Here is a 25,743-nt window from a genome sequence, read left to right as displayed (position 1 = left end):
GTCCATTTAAGTTGCTGTTGACAGCTTTATGCTCATTTTTGAGGCTGTAGTGTTGTTGTATGTGAACTGCAGTATAATCTTTTATATTTTTGCTCCAAGTCTGTAAATTACTTAAACAAAATATTAGAAACACCTCTAAATGTACAGCTAATAGCATGATTCACATCATTTTTTATATAACATTCAGTTTTTCTTTTAAATTTGGCACCCAAAGTTTGAGGTCAAACTTATCACTGCATGGCAAATGAAAAAAAGGCAGCTTGATTCATAACACAATGTGTTATGAATCTGAGGTAAAACATGTCTCTCTGCAGCCTTTGACAGGCCAACAGAGGGGTTACCTGTGACGAGAACAACAGTACGAAAGGTACCAGGCATTTTAAAGTAAGAGAAAAATGCACCACAGAATTATTCCACAGACAAAGAAAATAGTGGTCTCAACAAAAAATGTGATAGAATGTTATTTCTTTTGGTCACTCAGTGTGTATCGTGGTACGTGAGCCTCAATGAAATGAAAATATCGTAGGATAGGCATAGTAAGACCCCCAACGGCTGCTATTTAATGGCCATGCTATTACACAGGCCCCATGCCTTAAAATCACTGGAAGTCTGTATCATATAGAGATAATGGGTCAAGTTTGATCATATTGTGAACAAAACTGAAACATCCCCCACCCCCAATATCATTTGTGCATCATGTGTATTGATGCGGTCACTTCACATAAAAAAGAGCAGTCCTGTGTCTGTTTGTGTCAGCTGACCTGGATCTAATTATAACCACTACTCTAACGCAGATATCCACAAGTCAGAAATTAGAATTTACTTCACAGACTTAAGCAGAAAAAACATAAAAATGTGAGACTGTGTATCAAATGAAATTGATTTGCATTGACATTACAGGCAGCTGTTACACTGATTTCTATTTCGGATGAAAGCAATGTGCTCACTCAATTTAAGATTCTACTTTGTGTGGTAGCAGGTCTTTCTTTGACCAGAACAAGAGATTAGGGAAGGTATAAAGTGACTGTCATTTGCCATCGCCCCTGCTCTTTTCATGCTGTGACCATGTGGCCTGCGGGGGGGCAACCACTTAAAGCCAATCCATGAGACTCCTGGGCCGTGCGTGTCTGCTGACCTTTCCTTGTTTTGTTTTTTCCTCAGATGGTCAGGACCCAACTTGAAAAGATTGCTACTGAGCTAGTGGGTCAGTGGGGCTTCTTGGAGGATTCAAAGGAAGCTAAAAGGTTCCCCAATTGAAAAAAAAATCATTATACTTCTATTACTTCTTGTACAGTATGTGGCAGAGGTGTGGTGAATTACATCAAGGTTAATGAAGTGTTTTTAAATTGCCTTGTTAATGTTCATCTGATTGCATTCTGCAGATTCTCTAAAGGTTCCCAGAAGACATTTAACTTCCTCGAGTGCATGCTGTCAATCCAATAAATTCTGTTCTCATACACTCTGACCTGCAGGAGAGAAACAAAGGAGCGGGGGGTTGTTTTTTTAATAAGACCTATGAGGTACACAGAAATAGACATCCTCCTATAGACATCATCTCCTGTCACATGAAATGACCCACAATAATTGATTCAGGAAGTAAGCTGGATAATAACAATGAAGTGGTTTGATAGTTGTACATGGTCTATGTGAGACATCAGGACAGAGCTAAGGATACAATACAGATTAATTAAGGGCATCGTTAATGAGGAAGTGATTTGATAAGGGTTTGGGGGGGCAGGAGGGTTAGTGATGTTCCTACAGAAACATGAGTGAAATCACCGGAGGATGGGTAGTGACCCACATTTGGGAGAGGGAAGATGGGGGGCAACCCCCATTCCCTTAACTGGCACCCCCATATCCCCCTCTGGGCAGCCTGCTGATTGGTTCATTACCCATAGTAAACATGTCTACTACCCCCCACCCTGATACACACACACACACACACACACACACATATAACCATCCCTACCCCCCTTCAGTCTGTCTATGATCATCCTGCCCTGGTAAAGACCAATGGCCAGATTCCTTCAGATTCATACATAGCTCCACACTCTCTCCATCTGCTGGAATGCAGAGCGCAAGCTGGAGAAAATGTTCTTTTGTCTACAAAACCTGTTCACCAACAGGATGTTAAATATTGCTACAAGAAATTAATGAATCTTAAACAAGTTTTACAAATTGACTCATTAGATTCTTTCAGACATGAAGACATGCCTTCATGTCTTCTTTAACCTCTTGTCATTTTTGTTAAAGGTGGATAAAGCAACTGCAGTGAAGTCAAAAAGAGTCCAACATTTCACAATGAAAATGCTCAAGAATGGCAAACAACATACACCCAATACGCAACTAAATAACTAACTGAGTATGCATAACTGCCTGTCCTTTAACCCATTTGGCCACATCTCGAACACCAAATTACATTAAAGGTTGAGCCTATTTATTTAGTTAAGACTTGAATGAGAAATTCATGTATATCATTTCTGTTCCCTGTTTTTACAGTATATGTATATACATGTATGTATATGCTATTGTTAGTTTGTGATGCATTTTTTTTTCCATTTGAAAAAAGAACATGTATGTCAGATACATTTTGATGTGTTTTACATCCTTGGGCCAAAGTGTTAACTGATCTTGGATGTTTTTCTGCTTCCTATTAGCATACAGGTGTACTTTATACCTGCAGGCGTTTTAACACCTCACACCAAGGTGGTCTACTTTCACTTCAGATCAACACCAGGTGCTGTATTCACTTGGACACTTATGCAGAGGTGGGAGTTGTACTGTTAAAACACATGAATTTCAAGTTGTTCTTTGGGGCTAAATCCTGCCAGCTCTAAATGGAAAGACCTCTGTGATGTGCTACACTTTCATTTCCCCCCTCCAGGGAATTGGATTAACACTCTGAAGGTTAAAGTTTTGGCAGCGGTATATACTAGATTATTTACCTTCACCATCTGATGTCTGTGCCCCTCTGCTCTTCATTGGCTGTCACTCCTGCTTACAGATGCTTCACTGGGTGGCTGGCCATTGTCCCCAGGCGGAGGTGCTGCTGGCAGCTGTGCTCAGATGGAAGAGAGGGCTGCTGTGAAGCCCTGCAATTGGTTCAAAAGGAAACAAAAGAATATATCTCACAACACAACATACAAGAGGAATTTCGATGATTGGTAATAAATAAGTTTGCCTTGTGTATCTTCAAACATGTTTATACACCATCACTTGAGCTTCTTGAACACAGAGACCCAAAAACAAAGGGATGTCAAACTGAAATTTATACAAAGGCGCAGGGATCGTTTAGATTAGAACAATGAAATGTGTTAACAGACATGAAAATTAAGCATTTCAGACTATTACAGAAAAGTCAATAATACCTTATGTAAATTAGGAAAAAATCTAGTCTTTATTTTTCCACCTGACCATCAGTGTTTCTGTCTTAGTCTTTGGCGCCCCCAGGTGGTAATTTAAAAGGAGCTCTAAATTAGAATTTACAAATTAATCAAATATGAAACTTTCAATCACTGGCCGGTTAATAAATAAATGAGAGAGAGATAAGATACACATGCTGAAATATATTGATTTTCTATGGACAAACATAAACATCCTGGCCTAAAATATATCCTAGCTTTTTATCATTACGAAATTATTATAAAAATGTGAACAAAGAGTTGAATATAGTAGAGTAAAACATACATTAACCAATAAGTCATGAAATAATCTATAACAAAATATTAAAACTCAACCTATCGTTATAAATCAGTTAAGTATGATCTTTTCATGATTCTTATGGATGCCTGTTTAATTCATGACTGATCTCTAATTCATTCTAATTCCATCAATAATGTAGCCTACAATACTGGTGTAAAGCATCCAGATTTGGTTTGAAGTAGGGTTGGGTGATATGACCAGAATTTAATATCCTGATATAGGTCATTTCATATTCTGATAATGATACATATTCCGATATAGCACATTTAATTCAATGAATAAATAGTTGGCCCGAGTGGAGAGTTAACAACAACTAAACGTGTTACATTACAGCAATAGCAATAAGCTTCATGAATAAAAAGGCAAGAAGAGTAATTTATCAATGTACTGTTTGAAATGAACATCTTAAGTATTTTCTGTTAGCGTATCTTAGTGTCACATGATGTAAGTGATTTAAGTGATGGTTTCTATTCTATGAATGAATAGATGGGGATGGGGGGGGACAGTCTTTATGTTGAAAAACGTTTGTGTAGACATGGAACTACATAAAAATATAAATAAAAGGAAACAGGAACTATTATATACAGCAACAGGGCAGCAAATGTGATTCACAGTCACCAGACTAGGGCCAGTAAAAGAACGTCAGATATTGTGTACGTGTGTGCTGTTGAGCTAATATTTAGCTGGTTGCAATCTTCAATCTCACCGCTAGATGCCACTAAATCGTACACAGTGGGGCTTTAAACCAAGCCAACAACCGTGAAACCCCAAAGAAGAAGAAGAACTGACCGCACTTTCCAACTTGAGGAAAAAACAATATTTGTTCTCTTTTACAGGTGAAAAAAAAGATGGACAGAGGTGACAGTGCCAGCGCTGTGACCTGCACTTTATGTGGAGAGGCTTTCTCTCTGCCCGGTATGATATTTACATCACATTTCATAAAGTTGAACGCTTAGTTATACCGTTATTTATTTAAGTTTAAAAGCGTGTGCTAGCTAGCAGGCCGTCAGCAGCAGGTGTGTCGGTAAACCTTTGAATGTGCAAAAATTGTCTAATAAACATAGTGTTGATAATAGTACGCGATTAATACAGCTAATAATGTAATTAATTCATGTTTTTAAGGTGTCTTTGAGTTGGCACTACTTTTTGATAAAGATAATTGAGTCCGACGGCTGCGCATAATGTCGCGCCAATGGGACGGCAGGAAGTGATATGTCTAATACTATTCAGATAAGCAAATAAAAGTTAGGTAAGACAACAAATTGGGAGTTTTAACACTGTAATACAAATATGGACAATTAACATTTATAGTGAGACATACAGCTTATTTATTAAACACTGGTATCCAATGCCCAAAGCCCAAGGTATAAGTCCCTAACTACAAGCTGTGCTAAATATGTTTATCCTATATGGTTTTTTTCTAATAAAAAAAAACAACAAAAAACATACCCAGTCAATGCTCTGCAGCAAAAACGATCAATATTATCACCCTAAAGCAATACAAAGCTCAGAAAAAAGAGAGTAATAGGGGTAGGGTTAGGGTTACACCATATTGTAAAACGGGGAAATAAATTAAGGAAAAAGTAAATTGTCTCTACAAGAAATCCTTATATTTTCTGTTAATTAATTGAGTTTCTTTCTTATGCAATTAAAAAGATGATACATATAAAGGAACTTTCCATAGGTAGTCAGACCTGCAAGCAGGGTATTTCTAAAAAACCCTCCAGATTTGGCTCAATTTCCTTACACTGACACGTGAGTGTATTTTTTTTATGATGGAGATGAATGATTTTGTGCTGACAATTGTGCCCCTTATCTGTGTAGGAATACTGTGTGTAATTATGTAGAATGTATTTTTATATAAGCAGATACAATGAATGTATGTTATATTATTTTGTAGTCATGAGTGCATTCCTCCTGTATTGTGTTTTCGTTTTTTCCCGAAGAGGATGAAGTTGATGGCAACCTCCCGCGTGTGCTGTTATGTAGCCATATATACTGCACCTCCTGCCTGCAGTCCATTGAGTGCAGCAATGTCATCAGGTGTCCAGAGTGTGAGGTAAAATTACAGATGAGCTTACGCTTACAACTATGGAATGGCGTAACTCAACTCAAATATTGACCAAATAAAAAATTCACAGCTCCCCACTTGATAGACAACTTTGAAATCTGACCTGTTTCCTATTAATCTTGCAAATAATGGAATTAATTGGTGTTTATTACAAGACATTTATTTAAATATATTTGATTGATAATCCTTAAATTGGCAAATAAGGGAAACTTAAATGTACTAATACTAAAACTGTTGTTGTCTACAGTGAAAGCCAATCTGTTAAACTAAAACTTGTGAAACAGCCATGTGCTGTGTTGCATTTAATTCAGATTTGTGATACAGCAAAGATCACAGTAGAACAAGAGAGATGCAACATGTTACTGTGAAAAGGGTCCTGAGGCGTTTCCCAGTGCTTTTATTGGCCACATCAGTGTGTTCAATGAGGCTCTTTATCTCTCTATTGATCCACCTATCTGTACGTACAGTTTTGGCTGTGTGAGCACCCAGCTGGCCATCTATTTAACCTTGCCTGATAATATATTGAAAAGGGGCTGTTGACCAGTCAGTTCCTGTGGTGGATATAACAGTGATTCCCACAGAATTTTGAGAGGCTATGGTGGTGGGAAATTTTGTACATTTTGAAGTGAAATGCATCATTCTGGTGCCCTCTGAGAGCAACATTAAAAGGTTATATCTGGAAAGACTAATGCCCATGTTTCAGCTCTGAAACAAAGAAAGCAGAAGTTCAACTAGTTGATTAGTTATGAACATATAAAACTACTGTTCCAGTAAATATCTTTTTCTACATGTGTTTATTCCAATAACTAAACTGTCTGCTTATCAATAAAGGGTTTCAAGATGACTTAGAAGTACATCAGGATCAGAGTTAATTTATTGTACAGATGGAAATAAAGATGATCTCTCATTAAGTCTTTGCTTTTTTAAACTGAACCAACCAAAGCAGCATAAAGCTACTGCTGTGTTTTAAACAGCACACCAGTGTTTCAGATTCAGAGGTTTGAGGCTGAGCTGCATGATTGGGTGGAGGTTGTGGGGAAGTTTATTTGTGCTGTTGAACGTAAAACCGCTGTAAAACAATCAGAAAATAACATGTTATAGACCTGATTTACCGGCTTTCATAATGTCAGCTCTCCCTAACTTCATTCACTCTCTAACTCGCTCGACCACAGCTAACACAACAGCGTAGTATTCCCGCATTGAACAGACTCCATGAGAGCAGAGGAGTGACAGCTAACTGCAACAGAGGCTAATGTTAGCTGTTCCTCTCCTCTGTCTCAGCGGGGCGGAGTTGAATCCTCCGTGCAGCAGAGACCAGAGACGGCGGAAAGTTATCACAACTTCACTCAGTAATTTAACAATATAATCCACCACACAAAAGAAGATTACGTCTTGTCATATATCTCATTTGAAAATGCGTTGATAAATCAAACCACTCAGCCCTAAAACAACGTAACGTTTTAGAGAGTGTACAAACATGTTCAGCTCAATATGAAACTTTGGCAGAACAAATTAGACTATGTTGGGCCTCCAGTCTATATAATTAATAGGAAACACTAATATAAACATGGCCAGGTTTTTATCAATTCCACTGTTCAACTGTTTAAAGAGGTAAAATGACAATAAAATGACTAAGGTTCTCCTCTGTAGGTTGAGTCAAGCCTTCCCGAAGGTGGAGTGTATGGACTGCAGGAGGACAGCAGAATCATCGGCCTCATTTACACTGCTAAAATAAACAGCATGAAAAGGTAAAATGCATTTCTTAATGTTCAGCTGAACCACACTACCAAGTCATGCAGTTGAAGACATTGTTTGAGCAACTTGTGCCTCTTTATGTGATCAAGCTGTGTAGTTTCAAAAGAGAGTCTGAATTCCCCTTGTTATCTCTTTTGTGTTGTCATCTCCTGAAGGAAACACACCAAGAAGAACAAACGCTTGCCAATGACAGACATCAATGCCAATACTGAAGAAGTGGAGCAGGTATGGTTGGGTTATCACATGGGTCACCAGTGGGAAATGAAAGTTGACGTGTCAGCAGCCACTGCTGTTAAGGTTTAGGATGCCAGAGTGCTTGGCTGACTTCACTGTCTTTCAGAGGCTACCTTAAAAGCTACAGTCAAGACTCTGGTATCATATGACACTAGAAAACCTAAGGCATTCATTTGTTCCAACCATGTCATGGTAGCTTGTCAGGAAAGGGGCCATAGTTTTCCAAATTCAGGCTAAATGTTGGCAAGGGAAAAACTTAACCTCTCACCTCAAGATATCTGAATGAAAATGGGTTCTGTGGGTACCAGCAAGTCTCCCTTTTACAGTCATGCTCACTTTATACTAATCTCATGCAGTTTTATTTTGTTTTACTTTTATTAGACATATTCTAAGCCCTTAAACACTTCAGACTTTCAAACTCTGCATATGCAGAAAACATAACGCAATGTTTATTACAGATTTATGACTAGAAAAACTTGATACACAGTGCTGAGCTGCATGTCAAATTATTCTTCAGGTTCCCAGTTTTTAGATGACATGAACCACTTGTATGTGGCATATACTGTTGACCTGCTATCCTCCTCTAATGATCTGACCCACCCCAAGAAAGAAAAAAAAGGGTCAGTAGTAGAAGGGGGAAGAGGTTAAATGGTGTGTCTAAATGAAATTGATCATTTGCAGAGTGTATTGGCTAGACTGTTACAGTGTCTGCAGACAACAGTAATTCAAACTACGGTTTCTTGTATTGCTTTATTCAGCTGGCTGATATTGAGAAGATTGAGAAGGTGGTGGATGAAGCGTTGGCCAGGGCTGCAGAAAATCTAGCCCAGCTGGAGCACGTATATGAGGTGACTGCTGCACTAGATCCAGAACATGACTGTACACATTATCCATTTCCTTTAAAAAGAGATCATCGGGTTTATAGATCACACAACAAGAAATAAACAAAATTAAGATACTTGTTTTCTGAGCAGTGTGCAGGACTGATCTGCAACTATGTTTTCATCTGCAGACTCTGACGAAGGGTCTGGCAGAACAGGTGAAAAGAGAGCAAGCTCGACTGGTGACGGAGATCAAGCAGGCTGCAGACAAGGCTGTACATGCTGTCCAAAAGTGGTATGATGTAACATATAAAGCTTAAAAAAATACTTTTACATCAAGAACTTTGTAACATCCCATTTACTCAAGAAGAATGTCATATAGTGTATTATAATCAGTTTGTTTTCACTTAATCTGTAGAAATGATTACATTCTTTTAAACACCAGATGCAGAAATATAAATTAACTTAAAGAAATAATAATAATAAAGATTTATTTTCTGACATTTTCTGCCTTTATTTTGAAAGTACATGGCATAGAGGCCGACAGGAAAGTGGGAGAGAGATAATAATAATGATAATACTAGAACATATTTCAGTTATGTTGTGGATGTCCAGGGACAGGGATTTAATTCTCTGTTGTGATGCTCAAGATTAGAAGAATAAATATTTTTCGACAAGCTGGAAGTGATTGTATCAAATGAAGTCATAAATCTCTTCTTGTTTAACACTTCAATGTGAGCGTATTCCGTCCCCAGGCTGCTCCCGGTCTGGTTTGCAGCTGGAGATTCTAAAGCTCAGTAGTTAAAAGACATCTGTATGAATATTTTGTCTCAGTTTTATTTTTAACTCTCCCAGGTCACCGCATGGCTGAGCAGGCTACCATTTAGCCTGCGATGTAAAGTCATTTTCCAAGAATGACACAATCTAAAGGAGTTCAGTCAGACTCCATTCATAAATCCCAGATTTAAGGGGACTGTAGGACAATGTTGTTTCCTCCCACAACAAGACTTAAAGTGTTTTCTGTGTTCCTCAGGTATTGCTGCTCCATTTTGCAGACATGTATCAGACATAAATAGATTTTCACACAAAAAGGCATTAATATCACATTGACTGCATACTGCGCTGTTAAGCCACCCTTAATCGCTGCAGGGGAAATTCCTTTACAGCAATAATCCTGCAAGTGAGGAAAGAGACAAATAATATGAAACATTATGCAAGGATAACATTTTCTGACAGAACCTTTTTCCATCTTGAACCTTTTTACCATGTCTGTACATTTTATAGATCCAGGGAGTTACCACTCCTTCAACTGTCAAATGAATTATACCATTATGATTTTTAAATTGCCACCATGTGTTTGAAGTTTAGATTATTTGTATAAATCAATATACATTGTCTTAATGGCTTTTACAGGCTCATGTCAACAACTGCTCCTGACTCAGCCCAAGCTCACTGTCAGAGAGAACATTGAATTCAGCTGGAAAAGCACACGAGGGGGAAAATGTTCCCTGAAGAAAGTATGTAAAGCAACATTTGTCTTAGAATCTGCAATTTCTCTGTCAATAGGAAAGATGTGCAATTGAATCAGCTAACAAAATTCGAGGAAAAATTCTCCGCCAGCCAATCAGAGGTGTGGCGTGTCCAGGAGAGGATGAAGGCCTTGGAGATTGCCATGCAGATGGCCAGGGAAGTCCGCCGTGTCCCGTTCCTGGAGCAGTACTGTACTCTGGATAAGGTGTGCAGTTCAGCTTAAATACTGATACTAATAAATACTTACTGCAGATAATACTGGTAAACTCTGCTTTTACATTTATTACCCTCATCAGTGGTTGAAATATATTGGCTGCTGAATTATAATTATAATGTGTGTGTGTGTGTGTGTGTGTGTGTGTGTGTGTGTGTGTGTGTTAGGTTCTGGAGACTCTGCAGGCTCCTGTGGATAAACAGTCCTTTGATTTGAACTGCATTACTCTGGGCTCAGGAATGAGGTTTGTCACTTTAAGCTCTATTCTGAAGTGTCTTTTCACCACCACAACAGTGTGTTTAGTGTCCTGTATGTGTGTAACTCATCTGTGCATTACACAAACAGTAAAAAAGTACAATATACTGTTTACACTGTTAATATGTTCCTGCTGTATCAGTTACCGATAACCAAACAGTCTTAACTCTTGAATATCAATTCCTCTATTAGTGATAAGATCAGTTATAAATGTAACAACCAACATGAGTATAACTACTATGCTCAGATTCTATACTCAGGTCCCTCTTACTCCCTGATTTAATAAAGGTTATAATGATACTACCAGAGACAGCTTAAATTGTGTGTGCTATGGTTGCATGAAGTATAGGAACCTGACCATCTTTAGTGACAGGTTTTGATTGAATTTGTGTGTGTGTGTGTGTGTGTGTGTGCGCACGCATTTTCCAGCTGTGTTTTCCAGTCAGAGGGTCTGAACCAGAGTCTGGCTTTGTCTCTGAAGATGGAAGTCAGCAACCCAAGACAGTGAGTGCTTAAATATAATGCAATATATCGTCTGGATCGATTTCTCACTCTAGGTTGCACCTTTAAATAAAATTAACAATAAAATTCACTGTAAACAGTTTTTGCAACTTTACATACTGTTCAGGGTCAAATTTGACCAATGTTTAAATTTGGGAGCTGTAAAAACACTATGAAACATTTCTTTCACCCATGGACCCACAAAATGAATCAAACAGAAGGATTAATGAACATGTATTAATAACTGATGGGGAATGTGAATTGGTGTAGGGACTAATTGCGAGTCAGAATATAAACAGTATGTAAAGTGTTAATCTTTTTAAATAAGATCATGTGTGTCATCCCATTGTTAACAAAGTTTCCAGTTTCATCAGTGGTATTCATTCTTTTTGTTTGGGATTATCTTGGTTTTGTACAATATGTTATTATTTGATTCAGATGTTTTTAAGTTGAGGTTGAAGTGCAAAAACAGTATTTTTCAGTAGGAAAATAATGCTAGCGGTACTTTCTAAATCAGCATCTGTCATTAAATGGTACATTAAATATTATGTTTGAACATTATAAACATTATTCATCATTTATATGGTCCTTAAGTGTTGCGAGATGCATTTTGACACAAAGTCCTCTTGTTGTTTTATTTAAGTCTAACAAAGTCTCCACCCAAAGACCGCCAGCCGGGCACCCCCAACAGAAATTCCCGCTGGCAACATGCGGAGGGCAGAAACAGCAGCTGTACCCAGCCAGGTCTCAACAGACCTCCCATCCCGCAAAGGCAGCACCAGGAGGGCCTCATAACTAGCAGAGAATCCTCTCCAACCCCGAGACCTCGCCAGAGGTCCAGTCTGTCCCGTCACAGCTCTGCCTCAGATCTCAGCACCCCAGACGTCATCATTGAGGAGTTTTTAGACCAGGGACAAGAGAGTGGTGTGTGTGTGTGTGTGTGTGTGTGTGTGTGTGTGTGTGTGTATTTGTGTGTGTGTGTGTGTGTGTCGGGTGGGGGGGGGGGGGCTTTGTCATATTTTCCTGTTCAACTTCACTGAAATAACGTCAAACATTAAATTGTTGTTGATGGAGTCTGTTTGTTTTTTTTGTTTAACCCTTTGTATGTACCTGTAGCACTCCCTCCCACTGGACCTGAGCTAGCCAATGACAAATGGAGAAGCAACAGAAAGAGGAAAAAGCAGATGTTTGGCAGTAAGAGAAATGGTATGGAGAGATCATTAATGTATATTTATATCATGACGGTATCCAAACACTGTAACTTGTAATGATCAGCGGAGTCTGCTGTGAGTTTCATCTCATTGTTCAGGTGTCTAACTGCAGCTGGCATCATTTTCAGCCTCACCAGGCAGCTCAGCACCCAACAGGGGCCCAACAGTCATTGGTACTGAAAGTATGAGGAACCTGTTGTTTATGTAGAGATGATGATGACTGCTGTTACACTTGTATTATTATAATTATTCTCTTATTCTTCCTCTCTCATTCTCCTTGCTCATCTCTCCTAGTCTCCCAGTGGGTGGTGGTGACGCACGTTGTGAATCCCAGTCACTTCTACGTCTGCTATGTAGCCGAGAGGAGGGAACGCGAGAACCTATCTAAGAAGATTTACCACCTCTGCAGCAGAGACAGTAGTCACTTTTCCTCCAGTGACACAGTTGAGACTGGTGTGTGATTGGAAAAATGAGGAGAATCTTATTTTTCACAATTTTTTTTAATCATATGCCTTCCAAAGGACTGGTTTAGTATACAGACTTTTAGTATAAGGCTAAAGCAATGAAAATGTATGTAACTAAGTGGTTAAAGGCAAAGTTTTGACCTAATTATTGTTTTGACAGGAATGCTGCCTGTATTTACTGAAAGAAAATATTCATGAAAAAATAGAGCAATTTGGAAAAGTTATTAGGTTTGTAAGTGCTATATATACAGTGGATAATTAGTCTGTGCTGAAACTGATAAATAATACAACTGTTGACAGCTGCTGGCTTTGTTTTAGAAATAGAAAAGTGTTTGATTGCAAAAACTATTTCATTTTGTTGTCTCATTACATTAAAAATATTTCACCTTTTTTTCTCCATCACTTTTCTCCCCAGATAATGGAATGAATCATTTAATCATTTCTTTTCTCCTCCCTTCCAGGCTCCACAGTCTTTGTAAAGTCAGAGGAGGGGATTTGGTGCCGTACCAGCGTGGTTGAAGTCTTCCAGACTGGCTGCAGGACGCCTGTGAGAACCTGTCCGGTCACCCAGCTGGCCAGTGTCCGAGTCTACTTCCTCGACTACGGCCTCACCAAGAGCATCACCATTCAGAGGTACACAAACACTGCAGCGTTCCCCACATGAAACGATGTTTCACTCAGGCATTTTTAAGTGACAAGTTAGGGACACAATCATTTCTGACCACAGTGTCTGTGGCACACTAAGAGGTCATAGAAAGAACATCATTCTGATAACTATCCAGCTCTGCTTCCTCACTGCTGTGTCACTGCCTGCTTCACTGCAAAATTGATGGCAGCCCTCAGAGTGTTTTATTTTTTACCATATTATCCAGCAGCAGATGGTGGTTTGTTGCACTCTCCATACTGAGTCATGTTACCGAAGTATATCACCAAATGATCTATAATATGAATTCTGTTTAAAGTGATTATATGGTCAATATTTTTGACCAGCTTTGTCTTAACCTGTTTTCAATATCTAGATTGTGAAGCATTCGGTTAGCTGAACACTGTAGAAATGTAGTTATTCCAGTACACCCCCCCCCCCTCTTTCTCCCTTGGCTGAAACGTTTTGCAGTGAGGACAGGAACACTGAGTCTTCACTGAAGGCTGTGAACAACCACCTGAAGAAGGTGAAAGAGGCGCTGAATTCAGAGCTGGGTCGCTTTGTTCCTCAGGCCATCCGATGTTCCCTCAAAGACCTTGTCCCATATGACCTGGTAGGACTACTGACGTTTACATACTGTGTATATACTGTATATTATAGTGTCTTGAGTCTGGGGGTGTGAGAGAGAAAGCAAATAAATTAACAAAAGAAAATAAAGTGTACTGAAGGTGATTAAAAATGATGAAATGCTCACCAGATCTTGTGCTTTAGAGACAGGTGGTATGAAGTTTTCAGTGTTTTTTTCCACCGCTGCATGTTTCCTTTACATCCATTCAAACATCAATTATGCAACTATAAATACACACCAACAACCTTTTGACTCTGTCTTGTTTTCTTGTGTGTGTGAAAATTGCATTTCAGCTTTAATTGTTTGTCAAGCTGTCATCATAATTTACTGAGTCAGATGTGTCACTTTTGGTTCCTGGTTTATTTAGTTGAGTTGAGTTAGTAAGTTCCTTCTCTCCTCCTTGAGATAGCCCCTTCAACTATTTTGGTTGAGTTTAGTTTTTTTTTTTTTAATTTGTATTTTTCATGAAATCTTGTCTTTTATTTTATGATGTTTTTGTGTTTTTTGTTGGGTCATAGGGTTGTCAAATGTGTGTTTTAAGATTTTAGGTCATCCAGGTCATGGTGTTCCCAGGAGGGCTGAATTAAGGGCAGCTTGACTCGCTCTGGATTTGTTTTGCATCTCTTATAAGCAAATGAAGAACAAATGAAGCTGTTGAATTAGAAGAAAATGTTTTCTAAAATCTAAAGTCCAAGTCCAGTTGCTCCAGATTCAGGCACTCTGAATGTCATGTGTTTATTGTTGTCATTTTATTGCTAAAGCATCAGCAGCTGTAGTCATAGTGTGTGTGTGTGTGTGTGTGTGTGTGTGTGTGTGTGTGTGTGTGTGTGTGTGTGTGTGTGTGTGTGTGTGTGTGCTCAGACCAAGGGCTGGAGCAGAGAGGCACAGGTTGAATTTCAGAGTGTGGTTGGCTCTGCAGCAGTTGAGATGCGTCTGTTGGGTCAGGACAGAGACTCTTTGTTGGTGGACCTGAGGAAATGTCCCATGGACCAATCCAGCAACATGCCCATCTCTGTCAGAGAATACCTCGTCTTCATTGAAGTGGCCAAGTACATGTGCATTTGCAAGTTACTAGAATCAATTCTGATTCATCATGAATCAAATTAAACTGAATCTACTTGAACTCTACCACTGAAGTGATTTAACTGTGGCTGTGCTTTTCCAACACTTATAATCCTAAAGGTTTTATTCTCCAGTGACGTCGAGCAGGACGCCCCTGTTGTACTATCCTCCTAACTACCCCAAGATCAACACAGAGCTCAATGCTGTGGTGTCCAACATCACTAACCCTGCTGACTTCCACATCCAGCTGGTACTAAACATGCACATAAATAAGCGTGCGCACACACACACACACACACACACACAATTTGCGGCTCTGATGCCAGGGATATAATTTAAAATCACAATAGGAATACAAACGTGTCAAGCAGTTTATAAAGCACAACATTTTAAGGACCCCCCCCCTATAGAAAATGGTACAAAAACACTATTTTATTTTATTCATTTATATATTCATTTTTGGTCCTTGATATATTTCTTTTCTCTGTTGACTCTTCTCCGCTCACCTCCTCTCTCCCTCACCAGGTTGATAACATGGAGTCCTTGTTGCTCTCAGCCAAGCTGCAGGAATGTTACAATGCGACAACATCGGCTGGAGAAGATGTCCTGAATATCTACTGTCCTGTCATTGGACAACCCTGTGTTGCCCGCTTTGAGGACAAGTTGTGGTACAGAGCTCAGATCATAGGTGAGGGTTGTTGATTATTGGAGTAATGCAACACTGAATCAACCAATATCCAGGTCATGAAATTCTTCAGAGTGTTTACTGTATGCTGCTTGGAAAAAGCAGCTGTGTCAATGTTATGACTATAACTTCTGTTCCCTGAAGAAAAGGAGCGGGGCACAACACATGTAGTATGTCTGATCACACCCCCTGTGTGGTCTGACAAGACTCCTCTAATCACACCTTAAATGCAGATGACCTTTGGACCTCACAGGCATGTCTCAGTTCTCTTCATCCTTATCAAGACCAGCTGTGAAGTAGACCAATAAGGTGTTCCTCTCTTCTCAAGGAGCAGAAATTAAAGTCATTTTATTCCGTCACTGCAACACATACAGCATGGGACACATACTGTATACTGGACCCACAGAGCAGCCACTGAACTAAAAGCACCTCTGGCACTTGAGTTCATCATAAACACAGAAGAAAGAACAGAATGAGCCACTGCTGTGTATACAGGGCTGTGCTCCTCACAGGAAGTCAGACAAGTAAGAGGTCACATAAACACACACCTTGAGGCCGTCTATGAAGGTGCATAACACACTCATAGGACTGAGGGAATGCAACCTCCACTGCTCCTTAGACGCAAAAGTTCATACTTAAAAAGCCACAGAGGTTTAGGTAGCAGAGATAACTTTTGGTATCACATTCTATCTGAAGCAAACCAGGTTCAAGAGGGATGCACAGACACAGCATGGAGGCTCGCCACCTGTTCTGCACAAGCCAAAGCACAGAGTAGTGCAGTCTTTTATGAAAGAAACTTCATATCTACACTACACTGGTGCATCCATTCCCACACATGTTGTGGTCTATTTTGGAGAAGAACAGGCAGCGGGCATAAAATATATAATAAATGATTTTAGGATTGGCTGCAGTAAAATAAACATCAAACAGTGCTGTTTGAGATAACTTTTATAACTTGATGTAACTTTTAGATTTGAAAATTTTCATCACATTATACAGAACTCATTTAGGTAACTATTTATTCCCAAAGATGCAAAGGTAATGTGTATTATTATATGTATTTAAACTTTAGACTTGCTACAGAGATTGAGACAAAAAATGATAGCTGTGGAGGATTGCCACTGTCATCATGGTTTGGCAAAACTAACTAGAAATTTAGCTCACTAAAATAACCCTGGTGTATATTCTGTGTGTGTGTGTGTGTGTGTGTGTGTGTGTGTGTAGGTCATCCAGGGGGCAGGAAAGTAGAGGTACGGTACGTTGACTTTGGAAATAAGAAAATCCTGTCAGTCAGTGACCTGAGGAAGATCAAAGATGAGTTCTTTGCCCTCCCCTCTATGGTGAGAGCACAGTATTTGATTTGTCAACTGATATTTATTTTTGGGTTAAGAAAACAATATGATCTACACCTAGTGCTTAAGAGAACCATCACACTTTGACAGTCCTGGCTTAAATTGCTCATGATAGAATCTTTTTTTTCTTGCATTTATTTTTCATCTTGGCTTACACTGAAATGTTGACATAATACACATTGTCTTTCTTCCAGGCAATCCACTGCTGCCTGTCAGATGTGTTTCCTCTGGACGGAGAGAACTGGAGTGATGCTTGCATCAAGAGGTTCATCAGCCTGGCTCACCAGAAGCTGGTCACTATCGTGGCTACAGGTATTTGGTGTGTGTGTGTGTCAGACACTAAACTTGTGTTTTTAATATTGCACTCGCTCTTCACCCAACTCCATTGTGTGGTCTCTTCCCTGTTACCCCCCTCCCCCCAGCCAGTGTCCCCAAGACTGAGCTTCTGCCAGTCAAACTGTTTGATAGCAGCCTCAATGGGCCCGTAGCCAACATAGCTGAGCTGCTGGTCAAAGAGGAGCTGGCCTGCTTCAGAGAGAGGTGAGAATTGTCTGGAGTGTCTTTGACATTTCTAAGAATTGGTGAGTAAAACTGATTGGCAGGTCAGCCCAGATTGCAGACCTTTGTAGCATGTCAATACCTACACTCACAGGTCAGTCTCTAAAGGCTTTATGTATAGAGACTGAGGACAATCCCCCAGGTTTTGTGAAGTCTTTAGGGTGGCCATTCATATTGGGGCATTGACATGCAGTTCACTACTGAGGAGAATCAGGGGCTACCATTTCTGCTTAGGCATGTCCTTGTTAGGGGCATAGGTTTGTTGTCTCGCTGCCAGTCAAGCAACTATGGCGCATTTAGAAATCCCCAGACTTCAGTAGATTTTCAGTTGTTTGGTACCATGACACTAATAATACCCTTTTTTCCTGTTTCTCTGCACTTTCAAACTAGCCAATAAAACCAGCATATGCCAAAAATAAATGCTATGATAAGAAGGCATAAGCCAAAAAGGTGCCAGCACACTGAATTATTGCTCCTGAAAACTAGTACTGCTGTGGCAAATAACCTAAATGTTCACTACAGCAGCAACAGTCACATCTGACAGAGATTTAAGCCAAAACAAAGAAAAATACTTATCACATTAATATTTGGGGGATTTTTCAGCATCTAAAATTGAAAAAGTTTTTATCAGGGCAGCTTTACTTTTTATGTCAGGTTTTGTTTTCAATCATTCTGTTTTGTTTACTTCTTAACCGCATCAAATTTTCTTTCTTTCAATTTACTCTCTTTCCCTTCACCTCTTTCTTCTCGTTTACTGTCCCTCTTTCACCTCTGCCCCTTACTGTCCTGTAAAATCTCATCCAAATCCTCCTTCCCCCGCTGCAGACTGAAACCCAAGGGTCCCCGGCCCCCTGGTGATGACCCTGCCATATGGGATCCACCGCTCGACCTCGGTTCTTTGGCCACGGAGGGTTGTGATGCCCCCAGCCAAAACGCCACCGGGGAACAGGAAGAGGAGCCACTCGAGCTTGAGACGCAGCTGAAGATCTCTGCCAATCTCAAAGACCTGAAGGTCAGAGTCAGCCACGTCACCTCACCGAGCAGCTTCTACGTCCAGTTCACCCAGCACGACTCTCAGCTGAAAAGGTCAGCAGTTAAAAAGCATAAATCATTTAAATAACCCAAATATTGAGACAGAAAAGTCATTTTTTGTCTTCTTCCAGTTAAGCATGGGATACATCTTTACCATTCCCTACATTATTACCAGTATTTTATTTAATTATTTAGGTCTGAAAGAATTGGTCTGTTCATTTTCTGCCCGTCTACTAATCTAATGTAACTCATTTCAACTATTGACTAATTGCTTAAGAAGTTTATCAAGTGAAAATGCTAAAAGGTTTGCAAGTTACAAAATTGCCGATTGTGGTTTTAAAAAATATTTTTATTTAAATTTTGCTGTTGGACAAAACAAGTCATTTGTGGATCATTTGTCACCAACTGTCTTTTCCAGCATGTGTGAGCGCGTGAAGAAGGAGTGTGAGCATATGGAAGCCCAAGATGTGGTGTGGAAGGCAGACATGTACTGTGCTGCTCACATTAACGGGGTTTGGGAGAGAGGACAGATCTGTTCGGATGTCACATCTAGTAACATCGCTGAGGTCTAAAACCTGTTTCTGCTCTGAAACAACTGAACCACTATATTAAATATTTTTGTCTTGGATTTCATGAAAATAAGTGTATTTAAAAGAAAAGAGCATACACTAAAAAGTGGTTTGTCTGCATTGATAATAGCGACTCTGTCTCTCTGCTGACTACTACCAGGTGATTCGCTGTGACCATGGCAACAGGGCGAAGCTGCACGTCAGCAACCTGCGGCCGCTGCCACCTTCTTTGATGGGTGCTCTGGCATTGGAATGCACTCTCACTGACATCAGGTTATACACACACACACACTATGATACACACTGTATTTAGTCAGTATACACATAATACTGTGGTTAAGGAGACAGTTAAGGAGTTTCATACAGGATGTGTGTGACATGATGAATTAAATAGATTCAGATCTCTTTGTGTATCAGGCCAGCAGGAGGCCGATCCACCTGGACAGCCACAGCATGCGATTTCATCTCCTACTACCTCACTGGAGCCTCAGCTGTTTTGACTGTCAAGGTCTGCCCTCGCTCCTGTCCTTACGCCCCATTTCCTGCATTACTTCACCCATTTTACTCTTTCCTCTCCTTGTGCACCTATTTTTCTGTGTTGCTGTAACAACCTATTTCTGTGTGTGTGTGTGTGTGTGTGTGTGTGTGTGTGTGTGTGTGTGTGTGTGTGTGTGTGTGTGTGTGTGTGTGTGTGTGTGTGTGTGTGTGTGTGTGTGTGTGTGTGTGTGTGTGTGTTTGTCCAGGAGTTTACAGATGAGCGTCCAGTGCCCGTCACTCTGTTCTGCTCCAATAGGATGGGACAGTTTGTCAGCATTGCTGACTTTCTGGCTAGTGAGGGCCTCGCACTCAAGGAGAGGAAGCCAGCATCTGTGTGAGTTTGTGTGTTTGATTCTGACTGTCTGTCTTTCTGATCACTAATAAATACACAGCCCTGAATAAATTGATTTTGTTGAAATTTTAGCACCATATGTTTAATAACCAGGATTTGTGTCTGATATTAAGTTTAAAATCATAAGTCACATATTTGGTGTGTGTGTGTGTGTGTGTGTGTGTGTGTGTGTGTGTGTGTGTGTGTGTGTGTCTTACAGAGAGGCTGTCATCGAAAAATCCAAAGAAACCGATGCAAAGTCTCCAGTGGACGAGACACAAGCAGATGGCTCTGATAGCGAGAAAAAAAACACTGCTACTCCTACAGCTTCTTCTTTGATACCTTTCCCCTCCCCCTCCTCCATTGTTTCCTCTCTCCTCCCTCCAAAACCTGCTCCCCGCACTATTATGTCTGCTGAAAAGGTGAACACACACACACACACACAAAAACCATTTTATCCACCTGGAGTCTGTTTAAATTTATAAAAGAAGCAGCCAATTTGGCAAGCCTGTTTGACAGTCCATTGTAGGTCATGTATTTAGCTAAACTCAGAAAGAGAATCTACTTAATGTAACTAAAACATAAAGGAAAATATGGAGATGTCTGTGAATAAAAGTGATTTGTAGATAAATGAATTACCAAAGTTCTTACTGTCCACAGTTCTAAGTTTGTGTGTGTGTGTGTGTGTGTTTTCAGGTGAAGACTCAGCTGTACCTCCCCCCAGAGCTGCCGTGTCTCAGTAACATCCAGATGACCATTTCAGCCATTGGAGAGGACGGCCTCATTTACGCCCAAGCACAGGATGCAGGTGCTCATCGGTCACTCAGCTCAGGATCAGATTCACTATTATAGAAACATCATATTAGGTCTTTATTATTGCAACAAATCTGTCCATTATACAGTCTTTATTAGTAATGCTAGCAGTTGATGAAACATGAGAAGCTGGATTTCTGAAGAAAACAACTCATATTAATGGATCTTCACAGCACAACACGTTTATCTGAACTGCAAATACACAGTAGTGGTTAGAAATTTACATACACACATGCATTTTGGCTATTTTATTAATTTATTATGGGGCATCTGAAAACATGACCAAACTAGAATCTAAATAAAGCTGTGTATGTGTGTGCGCGCGCGCGTGTGTGTGTGTGTGTGTATCAGAGTGTCAGTTGGAGCAGCTGAGGGAGAGGATCCAGCAGAGCATGAAGACTCTGCCCAGACAGAAGCCGTACACCTGGAAGATGGTCCAGGGCTGCGCTGTCATCGGACCTGATATGCTGTGGTACAGAGGACAGCTGCTGGAGTTGCTGGGAGGACACGTCAAAGTCAGGAACACACACACACACGCTGTGGCTGTTAACTGTTAACATGCAGCTCTTCCTCACTGTAGCAGTAATATAAAGTGTAATGTTTGTGTGTACAGGTTCAGTATGTGGATTACGGTCTAGTGGAGAATATTCCAGTGGTCCATGTTTACCCTGTGCTGCTGTGTGAGGATGTTCCTCAGCTCTGTATGCCCTGCCAGCTGCACCGCATCAACCCTGTAAGAGAGAGAGTGTGTGTGTGTGTGTGTGTGTGTGTGTGTGTGTGTGTGTGTGTGTGTGTGTGTGTGTGTGTGTGTGTGTGTGTGTGTGTCAATGTATCCACAAGCTCTTAAAAAGAAAAAGTAATAATCTAAGCTCAAAAGTCCATTTACTAGCATTTTCGAGTGTTTAGTCATATCTCATGGTCTTCTCCAAGCAGATGGAGCCAAAGTTTGTTTTGATACTCTCTAAAATCTCTCTAAATCTAGTAAAATATTAAAATATGAATTCATTTATTCATTTGTACATTTTTATTGGAACAAGTACATAGCTTTAACCACATACCACAGCATTTATAGGAAACTTCATAAAATAGGACACAAATCTTACACGCTTGTCTTTTTGTTTTATTGTGTCATTAAAGCATAGTTTTAATTTATTTTAAAAGGTGACAAAACATTAAAAAAACACTTCCTTAAACCTGCAGCTGGCTGAGAGAGAATTCCTTCCTCAGTTCATAGTAAAATCTTCACCTCTTCTTTTCACTCATATGTTCTCTGTGTGTCTTTAGGTTGGGGGCAAGTGGCAGCGGGATGCTGTAGCGTTGCTACGGGAGATGTTGTTGACCCGCTGTGTGCACATGCAAATCATGGTAAAGTTCCACCTGAATGAATGAACCATAAACTGTTCATTATATACAATGTTATTTGTTTTTAGACAACAGGCGACTTCGACTTCTAGTATCTATTTTCTTTTGTTATTGGTGTGTGTGTGTGTGTGTGTGTGCGGTAGGAGCTGCCAGCTGACCCGAGGGCCCCGCTCACTGTTGAGATCTTCCTGGACGGGATGAGCCTCAGCAGGATCCTGTGTCACCACGAACACGCCTCCATGGACCGGACTGCCTCTGCACAGAAGGTGTGTGTGTGTCCGTGTGTGTGTGTGTGGTTTCTGAGTCAGCGCTGCTGTAATTTACTCAATCAACGTGTGCTTCTCTGCAGCGACCGTCTATGCTGCCTGTCACCTTCTTCCTGGACGACTGGGACATCAACACAGAGGTACTGTACTTAAAGTACTTTGAGTGCAGTTATTTTTGTTCTGAGGCTACAATTTGTATGCTGAGTAAATCTATGCTGATGTTGTGTCTCAAGGGTCTGAGGGAACCTGAGGAGCCAGTGCTGGGGCCCTTTATCTACCCAAACCTACCTCAGGAGGGAGAGCAGTTCAAGGTCAGGGTCAAGCACCTGTGGACCCCCAACGAGGTAGATACTGACCACAGATCAGTAGAAGCATGAACTAACCTGATGTGTGCTCACGATAGGATGCTGTTGAAGTGGATCCATGAAAAGAAAAGTGGTTAGTTTATTAGTGTGTGTGTGTGTGTCCTGCAGTTGTTCCTGTGGCCTCTGGAGGGGACAGCTGATGTGGAGGTGGACAGGGAGACTCTGGACGAGGCTTTGGACCGAATCAATGCAAACATGGACAGTGTGCCACGTCTCACCACCTTCCCTGAAGGTAACAGCTCACTGCACTCACTGCCTGTGATTCCATGCCTTTAAAAACATATCAGCATGTGATAGGAAACACATTTACAGTGTTGAGTTCAATTAAGTGGACTGTCTGACTCTACTTGGTGGTCTTCAGGTGGTCCATGTCTGGCAGAGTACAGTGATGGGAAGTATTACCGGGCCAAGCTGATGAAATTCATCAGCTTGGAACCTGTCAAGATCCTGGTCCAACATGTCGACTTTGGCTCTGATGACACTCTCCCCACCAGCAAGTATGACCCATACACACACACACACACACACACACACACACAGCCCCCCTTACCCATGCAGTCTAAACATGCTGTCCACCTGATTTGACATGCATTCAGCGTTACATTGTTGTGGTTCTCTGTCAGGCTGCGTCAGATGCCTGCAGAGCTGCTGCAGTTTCCGTCCCGGGCTCTCAAAGTCCGAGTGGCTGGCTTTAAGGCTCCCAGCGTCAACAGGCAGGAGGACAAGCTGCCCTACAGCCCCGGGTGGAGCGTGAAGGCTGCCATGGACATGATCGACTTGTTACACTGCAACATCACAGCTACTGTTGTGGTATGAAACAGTTTTAAATTTTCATGTGATTCATTATATCATAAGTATAATACTAATATGGAATTAGTAGTTCTTACAATTATGTGCACACTTTCTTTGCTGAGCTAACAAATTAAAAAAAAGCATCTCTATTGCAGTCTAAGCTTTGGTTTTGTCACACTTGGATTTAGTGTGAAACTAGCGCTGTGTCATCTCTGTCCATTTAGGCACGGAAACCAGAGCTCAAAGTGCTGCTGTACAATGAGGAAGGGATGCTGGTCCACCTGCCTCTAGTGAGAAGCGGCCTGGCAGAGCTCGAGTGACGCTGAGCAGAGACAGACTTCTCAAGCTGCTGGATACAGTTCATGTACATTTTCTGCTTCATTTCAAACACAAATTTTATGTGGGTATCTCTGAACTTTGAATATTATTTTATCGTTATTTTACTGCAAATCTGACATCAGTGTACATCACTTGTCATTAAAAAAACCCAGTCCATACATAGAATGCATGGTGAGTAGGGTTTAGGGCATTCTGACTATCAACAGCTGAATTGACATGACACCATTGACTGAATCTATCTGAAGATATATTGCTGGGAAAGAGTCAGTTAATCGATTATTGAAGTTTTAAGTTGAGGTTATGTATCAAGCAAGAGTGGCATATAAATATATATTTTTTAATTCTTTAGTGAGAGCTTCCACAATGTGAAGATTTTATGCTTTTGTTAAATGACCTCAAATTTAGGGTTTTGAACTTTTGGTTGGACAAACGAGCAATTAAAAGATATAATTTTGAGTCCTGGGAAACTGATCACGTGCCGCTACCATATGCTAAATATTACAGTGAAACCAAAGTAACTGAGGCATAAACAGTGTATTTCATCTGCACTGACTGAGATCAGAGTTAACACATTGTTCCTGTAATCTCTCTGCAGGTTACCTTGCTGTGATGTCCTGTTCTGTGAGCTTCCTTTCTTTCTGGTGCTGCTTGACTGCTGTTCTTAGTTTTTAGATTTGCAATCGTCTTCCTCATTAGTTTCTCTGCAGAGCAGTGATATATTTTAAGTTTGGCTGTTAAGTGTTGGAGTGAGCTGTGTTGACTGAGCACTTTGTTTCCTACTCATTTAAATCATTTGATTCATGTGAGACTTGTCTGTGAGAAGGTTACAGATTAAAGTCTTCAACTGATATCTGACTTTTTTCTTTTCTTTGAGTATTTCAAGTTTTTTTCAGAAATAATTTCCAGTTATCAGGATTCTGAATAAAAACAAAGATAAAATTTATTTTACAAAAATATACAGTCAGCTAAGAAAATAAATAATCTATTTAATGACATTTTTACAAATTAAACACTAAAAACACTTCAAACCAAAATCACACAGGTGACATTTAGTTTCTGTACATGTCATTATTCCCATTAGGCCTTCACTGAAAATGTAAACAATGTGAGTTAATGCAAGAATATCTCATCCTGAAACTGGAGTTGGTTGTTGGATTTAAAGCCAAAAACATCCTGACACCAACAAAAAAACTGTAAAGATTTCATTATAAAATGTCAACTCAACAAAAAAAGTGTTTGCATCACTGACAGATTTGGTGAGAACTGAGGATTTCAGTGAAACTATTTTCAATGAATATCTCTTTTCTGAATGAGTTCAGTTGAATAATTGCTAGCTCATTAGCAGCATCAGTCAGGACTCAGCTGTTTTAGACCTGAAGATACTCTATGGACTTTGAGCACTAGGGGTGTGATGGAGTCATGTTTTTTTTTAGGAGTGGCTCCCTATTTAGTTTGTACACATGTAACTGAACATGTGACACATACCTGCAGCTCAGTTAATGCTACTCCCTGATTGACAGGTGGCTGTAATGCACACAGAAATGTAGCTGAATGCGATGAATGAACACGGTTCATTTGGTGAGTAACACAATGTAAACATAAATAGTTTTAAAGAAAACTCCACAGAGGATGTTTAAGAAGGAAGAGGTCT

General features: G+C 40.2%; 1 protein-coding gene across 1 annotated transcript; it reads left to right on the top strand.

Moving 5' to 3' along the window:
- Positions 1-4,550: 4,550 nt before the first annotated feature.
- On the top strand, positions 4,551-24,073 carry rnf17 (ring finger protein 17). The gene is given in 37 exon segments (XM_053328298.1): positions 4,551-4,617; positions 5,649-5,761; positions 7,424-7,521; positions 7,639-7,753; positions 8,521-8,610; positions 8,775-8,878; positions 10,150-10,318; positions 10,495-10,571; positions 11,012-11,086; positions 11,727-12,007; positions 12,200-12,289; positions 12,589-12,747; positions 13,220-13,391; positions 13,873-14,014; positions 14,891-15,078; positions 15,212-15,341; positions 15,617-15,779; positions 17,001-17,116; positions 17,323-17,440; positions 17,551-17,668; positions 18,512-18,772; positions 19,137-19,284; positions 19,448-19,560; positions 19,705-19,795; positions 20,031-20,161; positions 20,538-20,577; positions 20,852-20,963; positions 21,320-21,483; positions 21,582-21,701; positions 22,253-22,333; positions 22,474-22,596; positions 22,680-22,736; positions 22,830-22,940; positions 23,070-23,193; positions 23,323-23,458; positions 23,585-23,771; positions 23,978-24,073. Coding segments are annotated over 37 exon segments (4,680 nt in total).
- Positions 24,074-25,743: the final 1,670 nt, after the last annotated feature.

Source organism: Scomber japonicus, chromosome 11 (assembly GCF_027409825.1).
Source record: "Scomber japonicus isolate fScoJap1 chromosome 11, fScoJap1.pri, whole genome shotgun sequence".
In the NCBI taxonomy this organism is placed as follows: domain Eukaryota; kingdom Metazoa; phylum Chordata; class Actinopteri; order Scombriformes; family Scombridae; genus Scomber; species Scomber japonicus.
Note: the sequence above shows the minus strand (reverse complement) of the source record. Positions and strands in the feature narration are given on the sequence as shown.